Consider the following 16,698-nt stretch of genomic DNA (forward strand, 5'->3'; position numbering starts at 1 on the left):
CATCTAAGGTTGCGCGAATTGATGCTGATTAATCAACCTGAGAGTTTGGACTAACTTTAAAAAGCACCGATGGCATCAAACAAATGCAGACAAACACATAACAAACCTAAGTGTTGCACCACGGCTGCGCCCCGGAAGAAGAAGCTCATCCCAGATCCAATCGCCGCGTACGACTCGCTCCTTTCATTCGTCCTTCTTCTTGCGTATCTTACCCTCCGTTTGGATCGTTTTCGTCACCATCTCGACACAGTCGGCGATCGATGGTTGTGATCCGTCCTCGCTGTAATCTTCGCCCGCCATTCGGCTGAGCGTTAAGATGTAGGAGCACGCGATACGCAGGATGGACAGCTTCGAAAGTTTCTGTGCGTTCGAGTAGGCTGGTACGGCTCGACGCAACTTCTCGTACGCGGCCGAGATCGTATGTACGCGGGTGCGCTCACGAGCATTTGCCTCGATTCGCCTTTCGCGCGTCATGTTTTTGTAGTTGCGCGTTTGCGATCCGGCACCACCCGGTGCGGAGGACTTGCCATGCCCACCGGAAGGAATTGATGACTCGTGATCCGTGATCGAGTCGTTCGTATCGTCGAGGGAGGGTGGTGCACGAGGCTGAACGAATAGGGAACCCGAGGGTGCATGGCCGTGAAGGTGACCATGTTGCTCCTGCAGCTCCTTCCAGTCGGGAGTGCGTTGCGGTGAACGCGAAGACGATCGAGGACTTGGTCGTGGCGATTGGTGTTTTGAGATGGATGAGGAGGAGCAGGAGGAGGACGAGATGTTCTTTTTAGCCACCAGGGCCAAAGGTTGCAGCTGCTCGAGTGGCTTGATACTAACCGCCCGGTGCAGTGTCGTGACGGCGGGATGACGCACCAGAAGATCGGCCGGATTAGGAAACGGCGGCAAAAAGGGTGCTGGGTGTGCTAGCACAGATCCTTCCAGTGGCATTGATGCTGGCGCCCACGGCCGAAAAGGACTGGTGGCGGTATGGCACGATGGAACGGGTGAGGTAGCGTCGAGCTCTTCGTGATCTTGCTCGTGATGATGCTGCTGCCGGTGCAGATCTTCGGTGTGCTTGCGTTCTTCATCGTACCGAATGCGCTTTTTCAGGGGCGCTAACAGTTCCGTCTCGGCAACTACACGCAGCGGTTCGGTGCTTTTGCGCTTGTTCTTTACCGAGGAAGCCTGCGTCATTATAGCAGTTGACGATGCATGCTTGACTTCCGGCACCGAGTCCTCGGAATTGTTCTCGGGACTGATTAATCCATCGCGCGAGCTCTGATCCAATGATTTCAGATCATCCTCGTGCTCTGAACTGCCCGAATTGAATCCAGAGTCTCGTTCGAGCGATGCGGACATGGCGGCTCCTGAAGAAAAGAAAAAAGAAAGACAAAAGGAAGCAAAGATTTAGATACTTTGTTGAACCAAAACTGCTTTCTTAAATGCTAAGTGATCGCACGGTTCGTATTGCCTATTTAAGAACATCTCACACAGGTGTGCTCATTCGACTGCCAGCTCTTCGTTAGCAGCATTTCAGCATTTCATATCCAAACAAACTTCCAAACTGTGAAAGGTTTTTGGGGACGGGCACAGGTGAGCCGGCATGGTGCGATAAAAATAACCACCACACCGACTGCATCTAAGCGATTTTCCGGAGTTTACCGGAAGTGCTGCGAATAATACTGTTTAACCATTGACGTTCGCTCAGCACACCAACTCGCTCATGTCCGAAGGTAAAATTGCGCCAATACGCACATGTGCCTCTTAACGAAAGTGCGGCAGAATGTACCAAACACCAAATTCCTTCGTTATACAGGGTTTCTGAGTAGAACTAGACAAGTGCGAGGCATTTCTAGACAACGCTCAAAATGAACAGGACAGCGGGTAGGTTGAACTGGACAACCGTCGCCCTTTCTCGACAATGGTCAAGCTGAACTGGACAAACGCTAGGTTGAAGTGGACAAACGACTAGTAGAACTGGACAGTCATATTTGAAATGGTTGGTGACACGGTGTGAAGCGTTTCGGAAACGCTAGGCAAATTTTAGAATTAAAATAATAACTACATGAAATACACATTTTCTGTAATTTACAATTATAAACAATTCCCAAACGTACGTTTGCTTTCACACCAAATATAATTGCGATCCGAATTCATGGTTTTCTTTAAAAATGTGAGATAGAAATAAAATATTTGGACAATACGGCATTGGACCGTCATAATCAATTGTAAATAAAATAAATAAAATATTTGCAATACCTGTTCAAAATTTTATCGTTTGACAGAAGATAACAGAAGAAGTTTCTGTTTATAATCACTGAATCGAGTTCTCGTAGCATGGATATTTTACAGAATCAAAAATACTAAATCAGGCGTACAAGAATTTATATACATTTGTTTTACCGCTTTCAAACATGCTTAAAGTACAAACTATTTTAATGTTATTATTGAATGCATGTTATGCATGTAAATTACAAAAAAAATGTATTTCAACGGTTACTTTTCAAATATTTGCCAAGCGTTTCCGAAACGCTTCCAACTGTTTCACCAACTTTTTCAAATATGACTGTCCAGTTCTACTTGTCGTTTGTCCACTTCAACCTAGCGTTAGTCCAGTTCAACTTGACCACTGTCGAGAAAGGGCGACGGTTGTCCAGTTCAACCTACCCGTTGTTCAGTTCATCTTGAGCTCTAGACAACGCCTCGCACTTGTCTAGTTCTACTCAGAAACCCTGTAAACGCTACTGATGTACGAAATGTGTGTTCGTCAGATGTTTCACTTTGTTTTATGATAGCATGCGGCGAAAGAAAATCCACAAGCATTATTTCCAGAAGTAATCGTTTTAGGAACACACACACACACATGCCTAGATTTATTGATTGTATCCAGAAGTTGATAGTGGATGGTTTTTCCTCTTTCGCATCACTCACACACACACACACACACTATCAACAAACAGCGCCAAAATTAATTAAACTGATGACACATTTTTTTCGCACTACTTTCTTTAGCAGAAATTTTAGCATACAAAAAAGCACATCGCCTATTAAGAGGATTAGCCCTGCAAAATCTTCATGGTCGAAGCCGCCAAAAAAAAAAATCAGTAGACATTTAAGCTTCCCAGGCCGATTCGGTCCTAATCTGAGGCGGATCTGATGCGCCAAACCGTTAAACCAGAGTGTTAAGCGCCGATGCGCAAGCAGTACGGCGTTTCCCCATCACCGGCGCTACCATCTCTAATTAGTCTTTTAAGTCGGGTGCGACAGAGCGCGCGCCGCGTCCGTCTGTGGTCAAGCGGTGGATGATGTTGCCCCCGGGTGCGGGCAACGTTAGCTTCTAAGTATAATTTATGTTTGTTTATGTTTTCTTTATAGCCGGCCGCTCGTACCGCGCTTCACACGCACCACGGCACCACCGCGCCGGACGCATATTGTTTTAAGCGCACAGCTGTCAATGGAGCTAGAAATTGTCATTCGCACCAAAGCGCCATAAACGACGCAGCTTGAAACTCGACGATATCGTTCGTCGGTGGCGACACACGCAACACGAAAATCATCCGCTCTGTTCACCTTGCGAGAACAGCTCGTAAGGAAAGAAGGGGGAAGCAAGATGGCGTCACGCAAATTTATGCAAATGAAGCCACCTTCCGACAACAACAGCACAAGGCAGCGGGAAAGACGCCTGCTTTGTGACCAAAGCCATCGCCAAACGATCGCCAGGAATGCAGTCTCGTGAAGATCGTTGGCCGGAGATAAGCGAAACCAATCATAACGCACGCATACCAACAGCGTTCCGTCGCTTGATGATAAATTCGTTGAAAAAACGGCAGACGCATCATCATCAAACGATCGTCGATGGGACGGAACTCGTTCGTAATCTTGAGAACCCATCAAGATACCGTGCCAGCTGTATTTTCGCTGTAACACATCATTCTTTGTACGCCGTTCAACCACGTAAAATCTTTTCCCCCCACATTCAGAGTCATCGATTTCCTACAAAGGCCACTTCCTTCCTGTATCTGCACGGGGTGGAAGTCAGGGGCGCTTCGATTGAATTATGTGTAAGTAATTAATTTTCATCAGTAACCACATCTGATAGTCATGCCAACCCAACGCCAACACCTCGTCGGGGCTGGCACGATGAAGTTATTAATAAGACACCGTCGAGACACAGCCGAGGCGCAGACGCAGCGCCACCGATGCACCGCCACGGGGGCATTGGAACGCAGCGAGCGTATCGCACAGTCCAAATTGCAATCTGCGCGTTTGGGAGGACGACGTTTACACGAGTGCATATAAATTACCCCCAGCTTAAACAACAAACAGCACCGCTGTCACAGGCCATGTGGATGTGTGTTGCCGAAGTTGCTGTGTGGCCACCAGCTATTAACAGCTGGCCGACACACGGCACAGAGTACACTTGTGGCAGCACTGCACAATACAACCCACCGAACACTGCAATGATGACACATCATCGCCGGGGTGCCCACTTAAAGGAGTAAATCCCTTTTGTAGCGTACGGGAATAAATTGCATTCGCCTTCCGTCTGCCCTTTGACACCGCTCCATCGCTTTGCTTTGGATCGCATATGTGTGCAAAGGAAGGGGGGGGCTTAGCAGCAGTTTGTTGTAAATTAACTTGTGAATGTTAATCATTATATAAACAAGTAGGGTGGGATCACCTGGGTAATCTTCGTAGTGACCCGAGACGAGATCTAGTCGGAAGCCATCTGATGGCTCTTGAAGCACTTACACATACTTCCAGCGTTATACTAACAGCCCTTGAAATATGATGCATATGTATAGTTGTTGAGGTCTAATAATGAGGTCTAAAACAAATTGCACAGATAAACGACACATGATTCTTCAGCATTTATTTGAAAATACTTTTTCTTGAGATACTCCATTACAACATTTAAGTCTTTGCTTGATCAGCTGATACTTTAAAATCCCTGCGAGTATGCTATCAACCGAATTCCACCGTTCTGTCTCTTGCAAAAATCTATCCTCATACAGAAAAAAAACACCCCACTATTACTCCTTATTTTTCCTATCCCTCACTGCATCACGGTCATCGAATACTCCTTAGATGGCAACGTCCTCAGCGAGGAAAGCAGTCTGCAAGAATATAAAACTCCTCACCCCATAAACCCGAACCTCCGGCTGCCGTCGGTGCATGATTTTGTGGCAAAAGTTATTGTTCTATATCGCGCTAACCGACCGGCGCCAGATTGTGCCGGGATTGTCTCGCTTTTCGCGTTCCTGCGGCTTGCCCCGCACGGTGCGGTTCCTCTGAGCTGCAGCCCATAGCCCGGTGCAGCAGATTATTCTTCCCATTAGTTTGCCAAAAGACAATCGAACCATCTGGCGCTGTAGTGGCGTTAGCGCGGTGATAGCAAAGGGGGACACGGGATGCACGCCGGTTCGACGGTTTCGTTGTCGTGTCCTCCTTAAAAGGACCGGGTTTCAGCAAGCAAAGCAAAAAATAAAAGCACAAAGTACCTATTATCACAAAAAAAGCATCTGCAAAATGGAAACTTTGCGCAACTTTGGGAGTATGGCGTCTGAACTTGAAAATGACTGTAATGCTGCAGTCGCCCACTTTTGCAAAACATTCCATGACACCCACCAAAAACCTCATCCAGAATCAAGCGCGATTCCTACGCTCCCCTTAACCCACCGCCCCGTTTCGGCGGCAACCCGGTGATGCGGGTCGGGTCGGATTTCGGAGTTCATAAATAATCGCCGAATGTTGTCGTCTGCTACAATGGGGTTTTCCACCCGGCGCTGTGTCCCAACTGCCGGCGGTTGCCCTCTCCAACGAACCAAACCAGCGCCCGGATACCGGTGGCTGCACTTATTTTGCATTCATTCGCGGTCGTCGTCATCCTCGCCGTCGTCGTCTAGATAATGATCAACACTTTCAGGCGACGCGAACCTCGTACGTTTGTATCGCCACCGTGGCCACATTCTACCTTTCCCTCGTTCGTTATTGTATTAAAAAGCGAACTGCATGCAACCAAACGCTCAAACATCTTCCACGCAAAAGGCAGGCTGCTGTACGGCAGGAGAACTCAAAACATTTGCCGCACCAAAAAAAAACTCTCCAACAAACACACACACACAATGAGAAGAAATGGAAATTCGATGATTCGTGCTAAGAAATATATGCACTGAACATTAAAACACTGAAGTAGCCGCAAGGCGAACCTAACACGTGAAAAACGTGAGGACAGTTGATTGAACGAAAACATAATTTGTGTCGCATTTTTCCGCCATTTTTCATATGGCGCTTCCTTCTCCTCCACTGACAAGCACTGGCTCACTTGCGATGCGTCGAATGAAAAAAGGAAAAAGGAAGCCAGAGCACAAGAAACGCCACTCTCGATTACACATTTTCCACCATTCGCCTTCTATTAATTAGAAAACGACGATACGACGAGTGAAGAAACCGTTCTGACCAATCATCATCATCCTTGTGTGTCCGTGTTGAGATTGAACGGGCTAGAAAAATATTGACAAGCGACCGTTGAATTGCGCTCCGTTGAATCGTTAATTCCATTAATTCCTTCCAGTTCCTAATTAGCTGCCACTGAGTTCAGTGTGATCCTGACAAACCCACACGAAAGGGTGACGGTGAGCTGTGTCATTTGATGCCGTTGCTCAACATTTCCTATCCATCGCTCTTGATGTCACGAGAACATCTGTTCTGTTCTGGATCGAAATTGGAATTGTCGAGACATCATATGGTAGGACATTACAGACCGTTGTTGTTTTGATGAACGCTTTCGTAAACCGCTCTCAATTTCTTTTGTTATTGCGTTTGAATGAGTAACTATTCAATTGCATCCCATTTATTGTTTTGCAAATTTTCTCCAACCCAGACCGGTGCACGTGCCTCGTTATGCAATAGGTGCGTTCGAGGGCGGCGACACCACTGGGCCGGGGTCCAGTAGCCCCGGAAGCGCTGCATATCGATCAACACGATCGACACTATCGCGTAACGCACATAACGCACACGGTTACGCCGCGGTTCATCCTTCCCACCGACCCGGCGAGGGAGCGATCTGCATCCAAACGCAGTAGGTCACGTCGTCGCGACCTCGTTCCCGGTCGCCACAAGTCTCAAGCAATTACGGGTGAAAATTGCATCATGTTAATAAATTGACAGTAATTTATTCCGCGCACCCTGCGTCCGTGCCGTGCCACCCGTGCGTTTTGTTTGCAAAAACGTATACTTTTGCGTACGGCCGGTGTAATGTGCAATAACGGAATGGGAAATGGTTCGGAATCGGTTCAAATCGGTTTTGTGTGCGTGTGTGTGTGTGTGTGTGTGTATGTGATTGGTATGTCTTGCCCTGGGAGAAGAAAAGACAAAACAAAACCTGCTACACGATCTTTACTTGCACAAGGCGTATCGTATTTGTTTTACAATGCAAATTGCACTCCTATGATGGCATGTGTAACAGCTCCACTAGCGAGGCTCTTACCATTTTAGCGCGGACCAGCATGTTAATGGCGCTACGGTGGCGTTTCACATCATTCGAGAGATTCTAAACATCTTTCTTGCACTCGATGCATCCCTAATAGATGGAAACAAAATCCGGAGGATCAAAATCTGAGGTTCCGTTGTTGGCGCCTGCACAGCACATCCACGCTCGTGCTCAGAACTCTGCTGTGCCACGGTGAATCGTTGCGCGCTTTATTGTTTATTGCTTCAGAGTGTGATGCTGCAGGGTTTTGCTTCGGCCAATGATCGCCAGTGATGTGTCTGCATGCAGCAAGCGATGATCATTATGTCAAACAAAGCACATCAAGCGTCTCTCCCCATACGCTAATAATCGCTGCAAACATAAATATAATGCTGCATTTTCATCGATCCGATCAAACTGGCACGGTCACTGAATTTTGGCTAATCGAGGCTCGAGGCTAAGGGCAAACATTCCTACTGTATCATTAGCACGCATAACACTCTGCTGCACACTCGCACACGCTGCCATTATGCTGGCCGGTCAGTTTGCAGCACAATGCAATGGGCCGGTCAGCAGTAGGCTAAATAAACTGCCAATTTGTTTGCGTATTTATATTTACTTAATCGGCTTCCTGCGTGCCGGAGAGCAAGCAAACCATACGAAGTAGCAACGAAAGATGTAATAAGGCAAAAAGGGAACAGTATTGGATTGCAGGATCATTGCACCGAGCACCAACGGGAAAGAGGAACAAAAACAATGGGGATGTGGTAACTGAGAAAATAAATTGTAACTTAACGCCCCGTTTCCCATTCCGATCGATCCCGTACGTACGTGCACGGGACGCCATATGTTACTGCAGGCAGGCGGAGCATTCCGTGTGTAGGGTGTACCGCGGGGGTAAACACGAGGAAGCACGAGCGCTGCAAGTGCAAGCCGGAAAAAGATTGCCCGTTGACAGGCGACCGGGAAGACAAGGCGAGCGAGCTGTACAGCAGCCAGTGTGTACGCAAACGATTTGTTGGGAAACGGTACTGGCGGGAAGTTGGTTTCGGATCAACATTCGTTACATTGAACTGTGCGCTTACTCCTTCCCTTCCACTGGGACTGTGGGGGGAAAGAGCGGGACGAGTGAATCTAGATGGAAACATTACGTCGCGATGCTCTGGCGCCATCTGTGCTGTCGTTTCGTGAGCCAGAGGGCGCACAACCGTTGAGCGAGGCGGTGATTTACAGACGAAACGTGAACGACGAGGAAAGACGATACCGATGATATCCTCCCTAAAATCCTATTTCCAGAACCGTGATTTCGATTTGCTGCTCGTGCTGACCCGTTACTTCTTGGAAGATGCGCCCGGTACGCGGGTCTGTTGCTCAGGACACCGAAAGGATGCGCGGTGCCTTAAGAACATGTCTGCAAGACGCGTTAGGTTTTTTTGGTTTTTCTTCCGTTCTGTTCCACTAGCCAGATCTCCTTGGTTGGGCTCTTGCTGTTGTCCAATTTTATTGGCACCAGAGAAAACTTCCTCGCTGGTATCCCCACATTATTGTTGGGGTTAAATTTAACTTGCGAAACCGAGCTACATTCATCGGATGCAGATCTATGTGTGCGATTGATTAAATTCCGGAGTTGCTTGCTGAGGAACTGAAAACTCCAAAAGGTTTTCAGTTCCTCTACAAGCACACACACACCACAAATTCACACAATCGACAGGACCGCAAAAAAGGGCGCAGTAAAACCTGAAACACTGTCCGCGAACAGCTCGTGGCCCCGAAAATGGCAAAATGTCTACACTTCTCGTTTTGCGTTTGTTTTTTTTTTTTCGCACACCTTTTTGCATTCTGTGGTTTTTGGGCGACGCATCTTCACGGTCCTTTAGCGGTCTCCCCTGGGAAACTTTCGAACCCTAACCGAAAATAAAGAAGCATCCCAAAGCACACACCACGCCGCTCCACGATTCTACCGAAAAACTGCTATCGCTAGCTTTTATCTTACCGTTTGCCGACGCGGGAAGAAGATTGGCGCCTTAAAACCGGCGCCGAAAAAGGATGCAGTTTGTGTTCACCATTGGAAGCGACGGCAGTGAAAAAAAACAACCTTTTACAACATCCTTAGGGTTTGAAGTATGGAGCAGAGTTAGCTATGTTTCAGTTGAGATTAATTTTGTGCTTCAAACTTTGCCCTGCCGACACGTTGCACGGTTCGAAATGGTACAAATGATGATTCGTTAAGTTTCCTTGTGCAACAATATATGATCTAACCATCTCAGGAGTACTACAAATGAAATACTTTTCCACTGAGGAACTGTAGATTTTAGTCCATAACCTTTCAATGTTTCGCTTACCGCTTCCACCCAATTAAAAGCGAACAAACGATGTGGAACAAACTATTAGTCGCATTAAATAGAAACGGATAGACGCATGGACGTGTAGGGATTAAAACATTTACTGCGAATAAAATAATCATCCAGCTTCGGAGAAGATTTAAGGTCGATCGTAAATGCATGCACCGTTTCATTTTTGCAGCAACGCCTTTGCAAAACCAAACCATGATCCATAATGGAGCCATAAAGATTTTAATAGCCTCGAAGGTAATCAGTGCCCCGCTTTCCCAACCAACAGACATCTTACAGGCGACATCTTGCAAGAAATTCGAGTGTGAATCTCAGTCCCCTTCAGTCATATTCTAATTAACCCTCGCGCTGGTTTAAAGACAACCGGAACGTCTTTCGTGCATCACCCCGCGGCATACCATAAATTATGTCCGCGTATAGAAATGTGCCACCTGCGCACCGCACCACAGCTTACGTGGTTTCGTTAACAACACTTTACGCATCTGTCCCTCGGACAGATCTGTTCCTCTGCTGGCGATTATTATGTCGGCGCCGGGCGACATTCTAGCCATAAAATGCACATGTGCACGGGACACGATCGAATGGTATAAATGGAAAACACAGCCACACCTCAAACCTCGCTGTTTCTGTAGCAAAGCAGCAAACGAATTAGATGAACTTATTCATCATCCATTCGGTGCCGGCTGCCGGCTACAGAGAGGGTAAATGCTTTCATTCGAGCGAATACCATTCATGCTGGTAAGACTATCAAAACATTTTCAACGAAAGATGGATAGACTGCTTCTCTGTGGGGCCGTTTTCACCCACTCAAGTGACTTTGGCGTTTGAAAACATTTCGGCTGCACGAACAACGCGGTAATAAAATCTCTCATCCTCTAAGACACCCCTGTCACAAGGGATGTGTCCTGTTAGGTGGCGCGCTGAGCAGCGAGATGTTCGCGAGTGGGGAAGGGAAATATTTTCACCGGAAAACTCAAACAACACGACCCTCGTTGTTTGATTGTCGGTGGACATTCCAACGCTTGTCAAAACTAGTGGATCGAACAGAAAAATCCGCCTTACACCTACGAGCAGCCGAGGACTTGTCCCAACGTGACAGATGGCGTTCCTGCAGACGATCCATCAAACGGTTTCCAACACAACCACACTATCAAACGTGTGATTTAATTCCAACCGAAACTTTGTTCGTGGCACCGTGTGCGGTGCCGTGTTGAAGAGTTTATAAACAAAACGATCGGTGACAAGTTCTCTCGGTAGTGGCGACATCTTCATCGTCGGGATGGGCAAATAAATCCCACGTGAGTAGATCTATACAATTCGAGGAAACTTTGCTGGTGACATAATGACAAATTGCAGTTGACGATGGATTCGTACACGTCCGCACAGTTACAACGCAGCATCCACCCGCACGGTCTGGACTGGATGGAAAATATGTGGTCGAATTTCTTTTGATACGTTTAGGATTGCCCTCTGACAGAAGCCGAAATATGCCGAATACAATCATATAACACAGATTTAGATAACCATTTTTGATTTATGCGTCGACTCGGGAGGAGCAACAACTCAGGTCAACAGCTTAGCTAGGCGCCGTGACGTATTGAGACTCGATCTTCCATCCATCGTCGAAAAATTGATCTTAAGATGGAGAGCGACATTCTGTTTGACATGTTTTACATTCTAGGGGATATTCTACTTTGAGCTGTAAAGAGCCTGTGTGTGATATGCTTTGAATTATGGTGAGAAGTAAAGTATTTAAATAACCTAAATAACTGAACCAAACCTACATTCGAACTCTCATTCGAATCGCACACAAAAACAACATTATTTGTAATCGGAACTCAAGGGCAACATTTCGTCACTCCAGAGCATACGCTCCGATCAAGAATTACATTCCATTTATTCGACTACTTCGCAAACCATCACTGCTTCCAGCTTGACGTCAGTCGCTATATTGATATGTATCATTTTCCGGTTTTTTTTCTCTTCGTCGTTGTGCTTCAACTTCCACAAATGATCGCACCGGATGCCATCTCGTAGCGTAACACACAACGCTTACACTTTATCTTGGAATTAGAATCCCACCCGGATGGGCGAGCAACTCATCCATCTCACGTCCAGATGGCGACGATGACAACCGTCGGTTCTCCTCTATCGCATACCCGCCATGCAAAAGGAGGGATTATCGTGTGCGAATCGTAAGTCCAGTATGTCCAGCGCGCGCCCTAGAGGCAATACGTACGGAGAGAGTGTTCCAACGAAGTGGCTCAGCGCTGGGAAATGTGCAAACAAATGATAAGCGAAGCGTTGTTTGAACATCTGGACGGATCGGACGGATGAAGCACGTGTGCATAGAAGGTCACTTACGGACGAATGGGTAGTATGGCAACGGGAGGGATGTTTTTTTTTTTACGTCGGGAATGGTTACATCGATCTCGGCCGGCATAATATAGACGCTTGCTACACATCGGCATCGGGTTTTTGTGTGATTAAACATTTCAGTGCGACAGTTCCACGAAATCAAACACCTTTTGGTTATTTTTAGAAGCATCGTTACTTCATGTTACTTCATGTATTGCTTCACAGCAAACCGAGGTGACTTAAATGTGCACAAAAAGCACAGCCCAGCCTTAATATTCGCCGTACGTTCTTCATTTGCGGATCGTTTTATGCGTAGAAGCTTTGTTTTGTTGTCGATCTTCTGGGCGTGAGAAAAATTGTATTTCCTTAGCCGAGCTTGTCCAGGGAGATCATCCCTGACCAAGACTTATCATTCATCTTAGATGAGCCATTCCCATTTTCCCGAGTTCTGTGGAAGTTGGCTTCGCAAAGCAACTGTATCAAAAAAAGCAACCCATAATTTCATTTATAGCTCCTAACTGCAACGTTTTCAGCATCAAAACTGAAACACACGATCGTCTCTCTTATTAGCAGTTCCATTTTGGCACTCTCCATTTCACATCTGCGGGTCGAGATCATAAGCCAACGATGGAGGCATCGCACTGCTGCGAAACCTGCACTGAAGAGTCGTCCCTTTACCGAACGACCCATATTTCGGGACGCACCCCTCCGGTCTATAATTATATACCGTCGTCTCGGATTTGTACACACGTTCACCACGTCTGATGTGTGCCACCCATTCATAAGAATGGCGTTTCTAGTCAACTGCGACTGGTGTTGCACCTTCCAAGAATATTTCCTAACCCATCGCCCCCCGTTTGCCATCATCCCCAGCAAAATCTTTTCGATCAGAATGGATTCGAGGGTCATCCCCATGGGGCACTAGGCTATCTTGGAAGGATAAAAACACATATACACACACAAAATGTGCAAAGCATCAAATCAGGATGTGTTCTTGATGGGATTCGTTCTTGGAATCTGCGGGCCGAAACCAAATTAATTACTCGCGCAGTGCTGCCGCTCACATCCGGTCTATATATAAACAGACTTTTGGTAAAAGATGTAACTTTCACGCAACTAGAGCCGGTCTATGGAGGACTATATTATTTCTCCATTATTAATTACACGAAACGAACTCTCACCCAATGCACAATTGCCAAAGGGATGATTCTCTGATAAACCCTCCCAAAACTAATTACTCTTTGATGTACGCATCCGGTTGTGTCCTGTCGCTTCAGACAGCCCGACACTAACACCTTCAGCTTGCCTGCCCACCGCAGATGAATGCCCCGTTGCGTTTCCTACCGAGTCTAATTAAATGCAACCGCCACGTTCACGATCGTGCTGGCGCATGATCATCAAATGTCATACACTCGCATGTCATCTTGATGAACAGATTTCTTCTCCATCACCAGAGGCACGTATCGGTTGCCTTCGCGCTTGCAAGTGTGTATACCGGGGGCACCCGGCTGCTTCCTTCGTCGCCTTCGATTGTCGGACGAGGTAATCTTCCGTCCAGCTGTAAGCGATTTGCGCGGATTGAGTGATTTATGAATGAGCGTGCGAGGTGTGGACACACGCGAGACGCACTTTTCCAACATTCCTGAGTACTTCGTCTGTCCGAATTCTCCTTCTCGCCTAGTGACTCCCTCGTCAACGTTTAATTTCACTGGAGTCGCGAGCGAATGTGGTTCTCCAATTAAAATCCGAGCGCAAAAGGCGCCACTAATAAATGACATAATTACAACGTACAGCTCAGTTCTCCCGCACCAGTAGCTGAACTGCGTCGTCACCAACGCTGCGGTTAGGGTGGCAATTACTGGCCATCAGGGCGGGGAGTGTGAATGGGGTGTAGTACATTGGTTACTTATGTCCTCCCTCTTATGACCCCCTACTACGAATCTCCCTCGATTATAATACTAGGGCAGAGGAGCGTAAGATGAGTGAAACTTAGTGACAGCTGTCGTGAGCAGGCGTTTAATTGCTTCCGCTCATTTCTACCATAGACAAATAAAGGCACCCATTGCCTTCGCTCCCCAAAACCGAGTGAAGAGAGCAATTGACGATGAAAAGCCCACCGCCCACATACATTTTTCCATTTGCAAACATTACTTGATTTCTACGATCGATGAATTTTCAACACTTACCTTTCATAAGGATCGCTGACAGTTCAACTGCACTTAACTTTGGATACATTTTTGCCAAAGTGCTCATCGCGTCGGACCACATTTGAAGCGTAAGAAATTTCACCGCACACACGGTGGCTTTGGCAGCTGCTTTGACTGTTCTTTTCCACCCTTCGATGGTCACTTCTTTCGTGCAACAATGTTGCACCGTTGCACTTGCAGCAAAAACTTCCCCTTTACTATCTTCCGCCGTCGTCTAGCTAGTGCTCTTTTTGCTAACAACCCGCCGATTCCCTTATGTCACAGCACTTGGGCAGAGCGCGATAGCGTCGATGTTGGTTCCGTTGACGTCGTTAGACTTTTCCTTAGCTAGCTATCTGTCGTTGTTTGCTTATCGCCTGCTTTATTTTTATCTCTTCTCCTTCTTCCTTTACCGAGCAGTTTGGCTTATTCTTCTTCTTTGCTGCTCAAAAACCCCGCTCACATATTCACCGCACAGGGAACAGGTTTGATGCCCATAACACATAAGGCAAGTCACCATGCATCACCAACTACTTTTGTACCCTACCGAACCGACTTTTTGCTCCCAATTTCCTACCGGAAGGAAGTATGAGAGGTCGCAAAAAACTTCCACTACAAACACAACGCAGTTTGGGACACAATGCACTCTCACTCACATAGTAAGTCAAGTAAGAAAAGCATCCGGGCCCGTCCTTACAGCAAGGGATGATTCACTGGAGCAACACTGTTAAAAGGTTATTTTACGCTTGTACCCATAAAAAGGCACGAGAGGTTTGTGTTGTTAGTTAGAGATATCCTTTCACCGTTCTGCGATGTTTCACTGTCGCTAGGCTATCCTTTATTTCCGTTCAAAAGACCATCGGCAACGACTGGTGCGTGGTGTTGATCGTCAGCCGGAAAAGCACACTTAATATTTCACACTTTTTTTGTAACGCTCAAATAACGTATAACTGCTCGAAAATACATCCACAGGAATAAAGCTGACTATCGTACACAATCTCTGCAGTACGTGCACATCCGCAAATATTTCGTACGTTTCCGTTCCACACAACAACTAAACACTGTATAGTACCGCACACGATCAGAACAATTCTCACATGACCCACAGACGGACTATCGCGTACTATCTTTCTCTAGATCATTAACGACCAGGCTCGCTCTGACACTTGCGACCGGTCGACACGAAAGCATAAGTTCAACTGCAACATCAACAACATTGCGAATGGCTACGAGCTAGTGTTGAGATGCTGCGGGATATTTCAAGATGCAGGGTTCGTTTCGCCAACTTTCATGTGCTCCACCCATTAACTGTTCTTGATTCTCATTTCAACTTGCGGTAGCAGTATTAGTAGTATTACAGTTAATAAAATCTAGATTTCTGTTTTTTCCAATCTTTGGAATAAGGCATAATAAGGAATTAATTTTGAAATTATTTTTTATCGTTTAGTTATGTATTTAATGGGAATCATAAAATAAAAATGCAAGATATGAGCACCATATGAGCGATCGACGTATAACGACCATGGTGATAGGGGCGTTGGATTTTAAATGCCCGTCTGCAACGTCTCAAAACTATCAAACTTTTTCATCCTGGGCTAGCCTCACTGATACCTAGTTCGATTGAAAGATACTCGATAACGTTCGATTGAAATTTCAACTCCGTTGAAGTGCTGAAGTGCTATTATTGCCTCTACCATCGGGTCGATAAATTCAGATACAGCAAGCCGATTTTTCGTCTTTTTAAATTTAAAATGCTGTGCTTTTGGTATTGCATGTTTTTTTTCTATACCTATTGTGCGTCATAAAAGAATGATTGAACAGAAATAGTTAAATGAAAGCTTTCATTAAATATGTGAAGATGGTTACATGGCTGAATACCTGATCAATCAAAGTTAATGTGCATAAGTAAAATTAAATGGATAATCAAATACTTGTACCATGCTATCCTAGAACTAGAATTACACGTTAATAAAAAATTTACAATCCTTATAGTGTTTACTTAACATTTGTAAGTGTTGAAGTATTGTTAAAAAAACATATGAAAACTTTTCCCATTGAATGTTCGAAATATGCTTTAAAAAATCATAAATTTGACTTCCTTGACTTGACTACGACTGAGCTGCCTACCAACCCTGTAAGAGCGAAACCAATCGCTCACAACAGCGTTCGCTCTCGCTCTCAATACCAGAACGGTTCTCTCTCACTTAGGAGAGTTCACTTGCACTTGCCGGGTGCATTCGCACGTCCTTAGCTCGCTCATTCGTACCCGACGCTTGCCTGCACTTGCTACTTTGTTTGTGGCCGCCCATTCGCCGGCTCGGAAAACTCTCCCCTTGTC

At 46.2% G+C, this 16,698-nt stretch overlaps 1 protein-coding gene across 1 annotated transcript; it reads right to left on the reverse strand.

Moving 5' to 3' along the window:
- Window positions 1–147: 147 nt before the first annotated feature.
- On the reverse strand, window positions 148–14,483 carry LOC126564749 (uncharacterized). The gene is made up of 2 exons (XM_050221847.1): window positions 14,361–14,483; window positions 148–1,361 (listed from the first exon to the last, which is right to left on the reverse strand). The coding sequence occupies exons 1-2, from the start codon at window positions 14,440–14,442 to the stop codon at window positions 184–186; spliced, it is 1,260 nt and encodes a 419-aa protein (XP_050077804.1). The 5' UTR covers window positions 14,443–14,483; the 3' UTR covers window positions 148–183.
- Between the last annotated feature and the right edge of the window lie 2,215 nt (window positions 14,484–16,698).

Source organism: Anopheles maculipalpis, chromosome 3RL (assembly GCF_943734695.1).
Source record: "Anopheles maculipalpis chromosome 3RL, idAnoMacuDA_375_x, whole genome shotgun sequence".
NCBI classification, from domain to species: domain Eukaryota; kingdom Metazoa; phylum Arthropoda; class Insecta; order Diptera; family Culicidae; genus Anopheles; species Anopheles maculipalpis.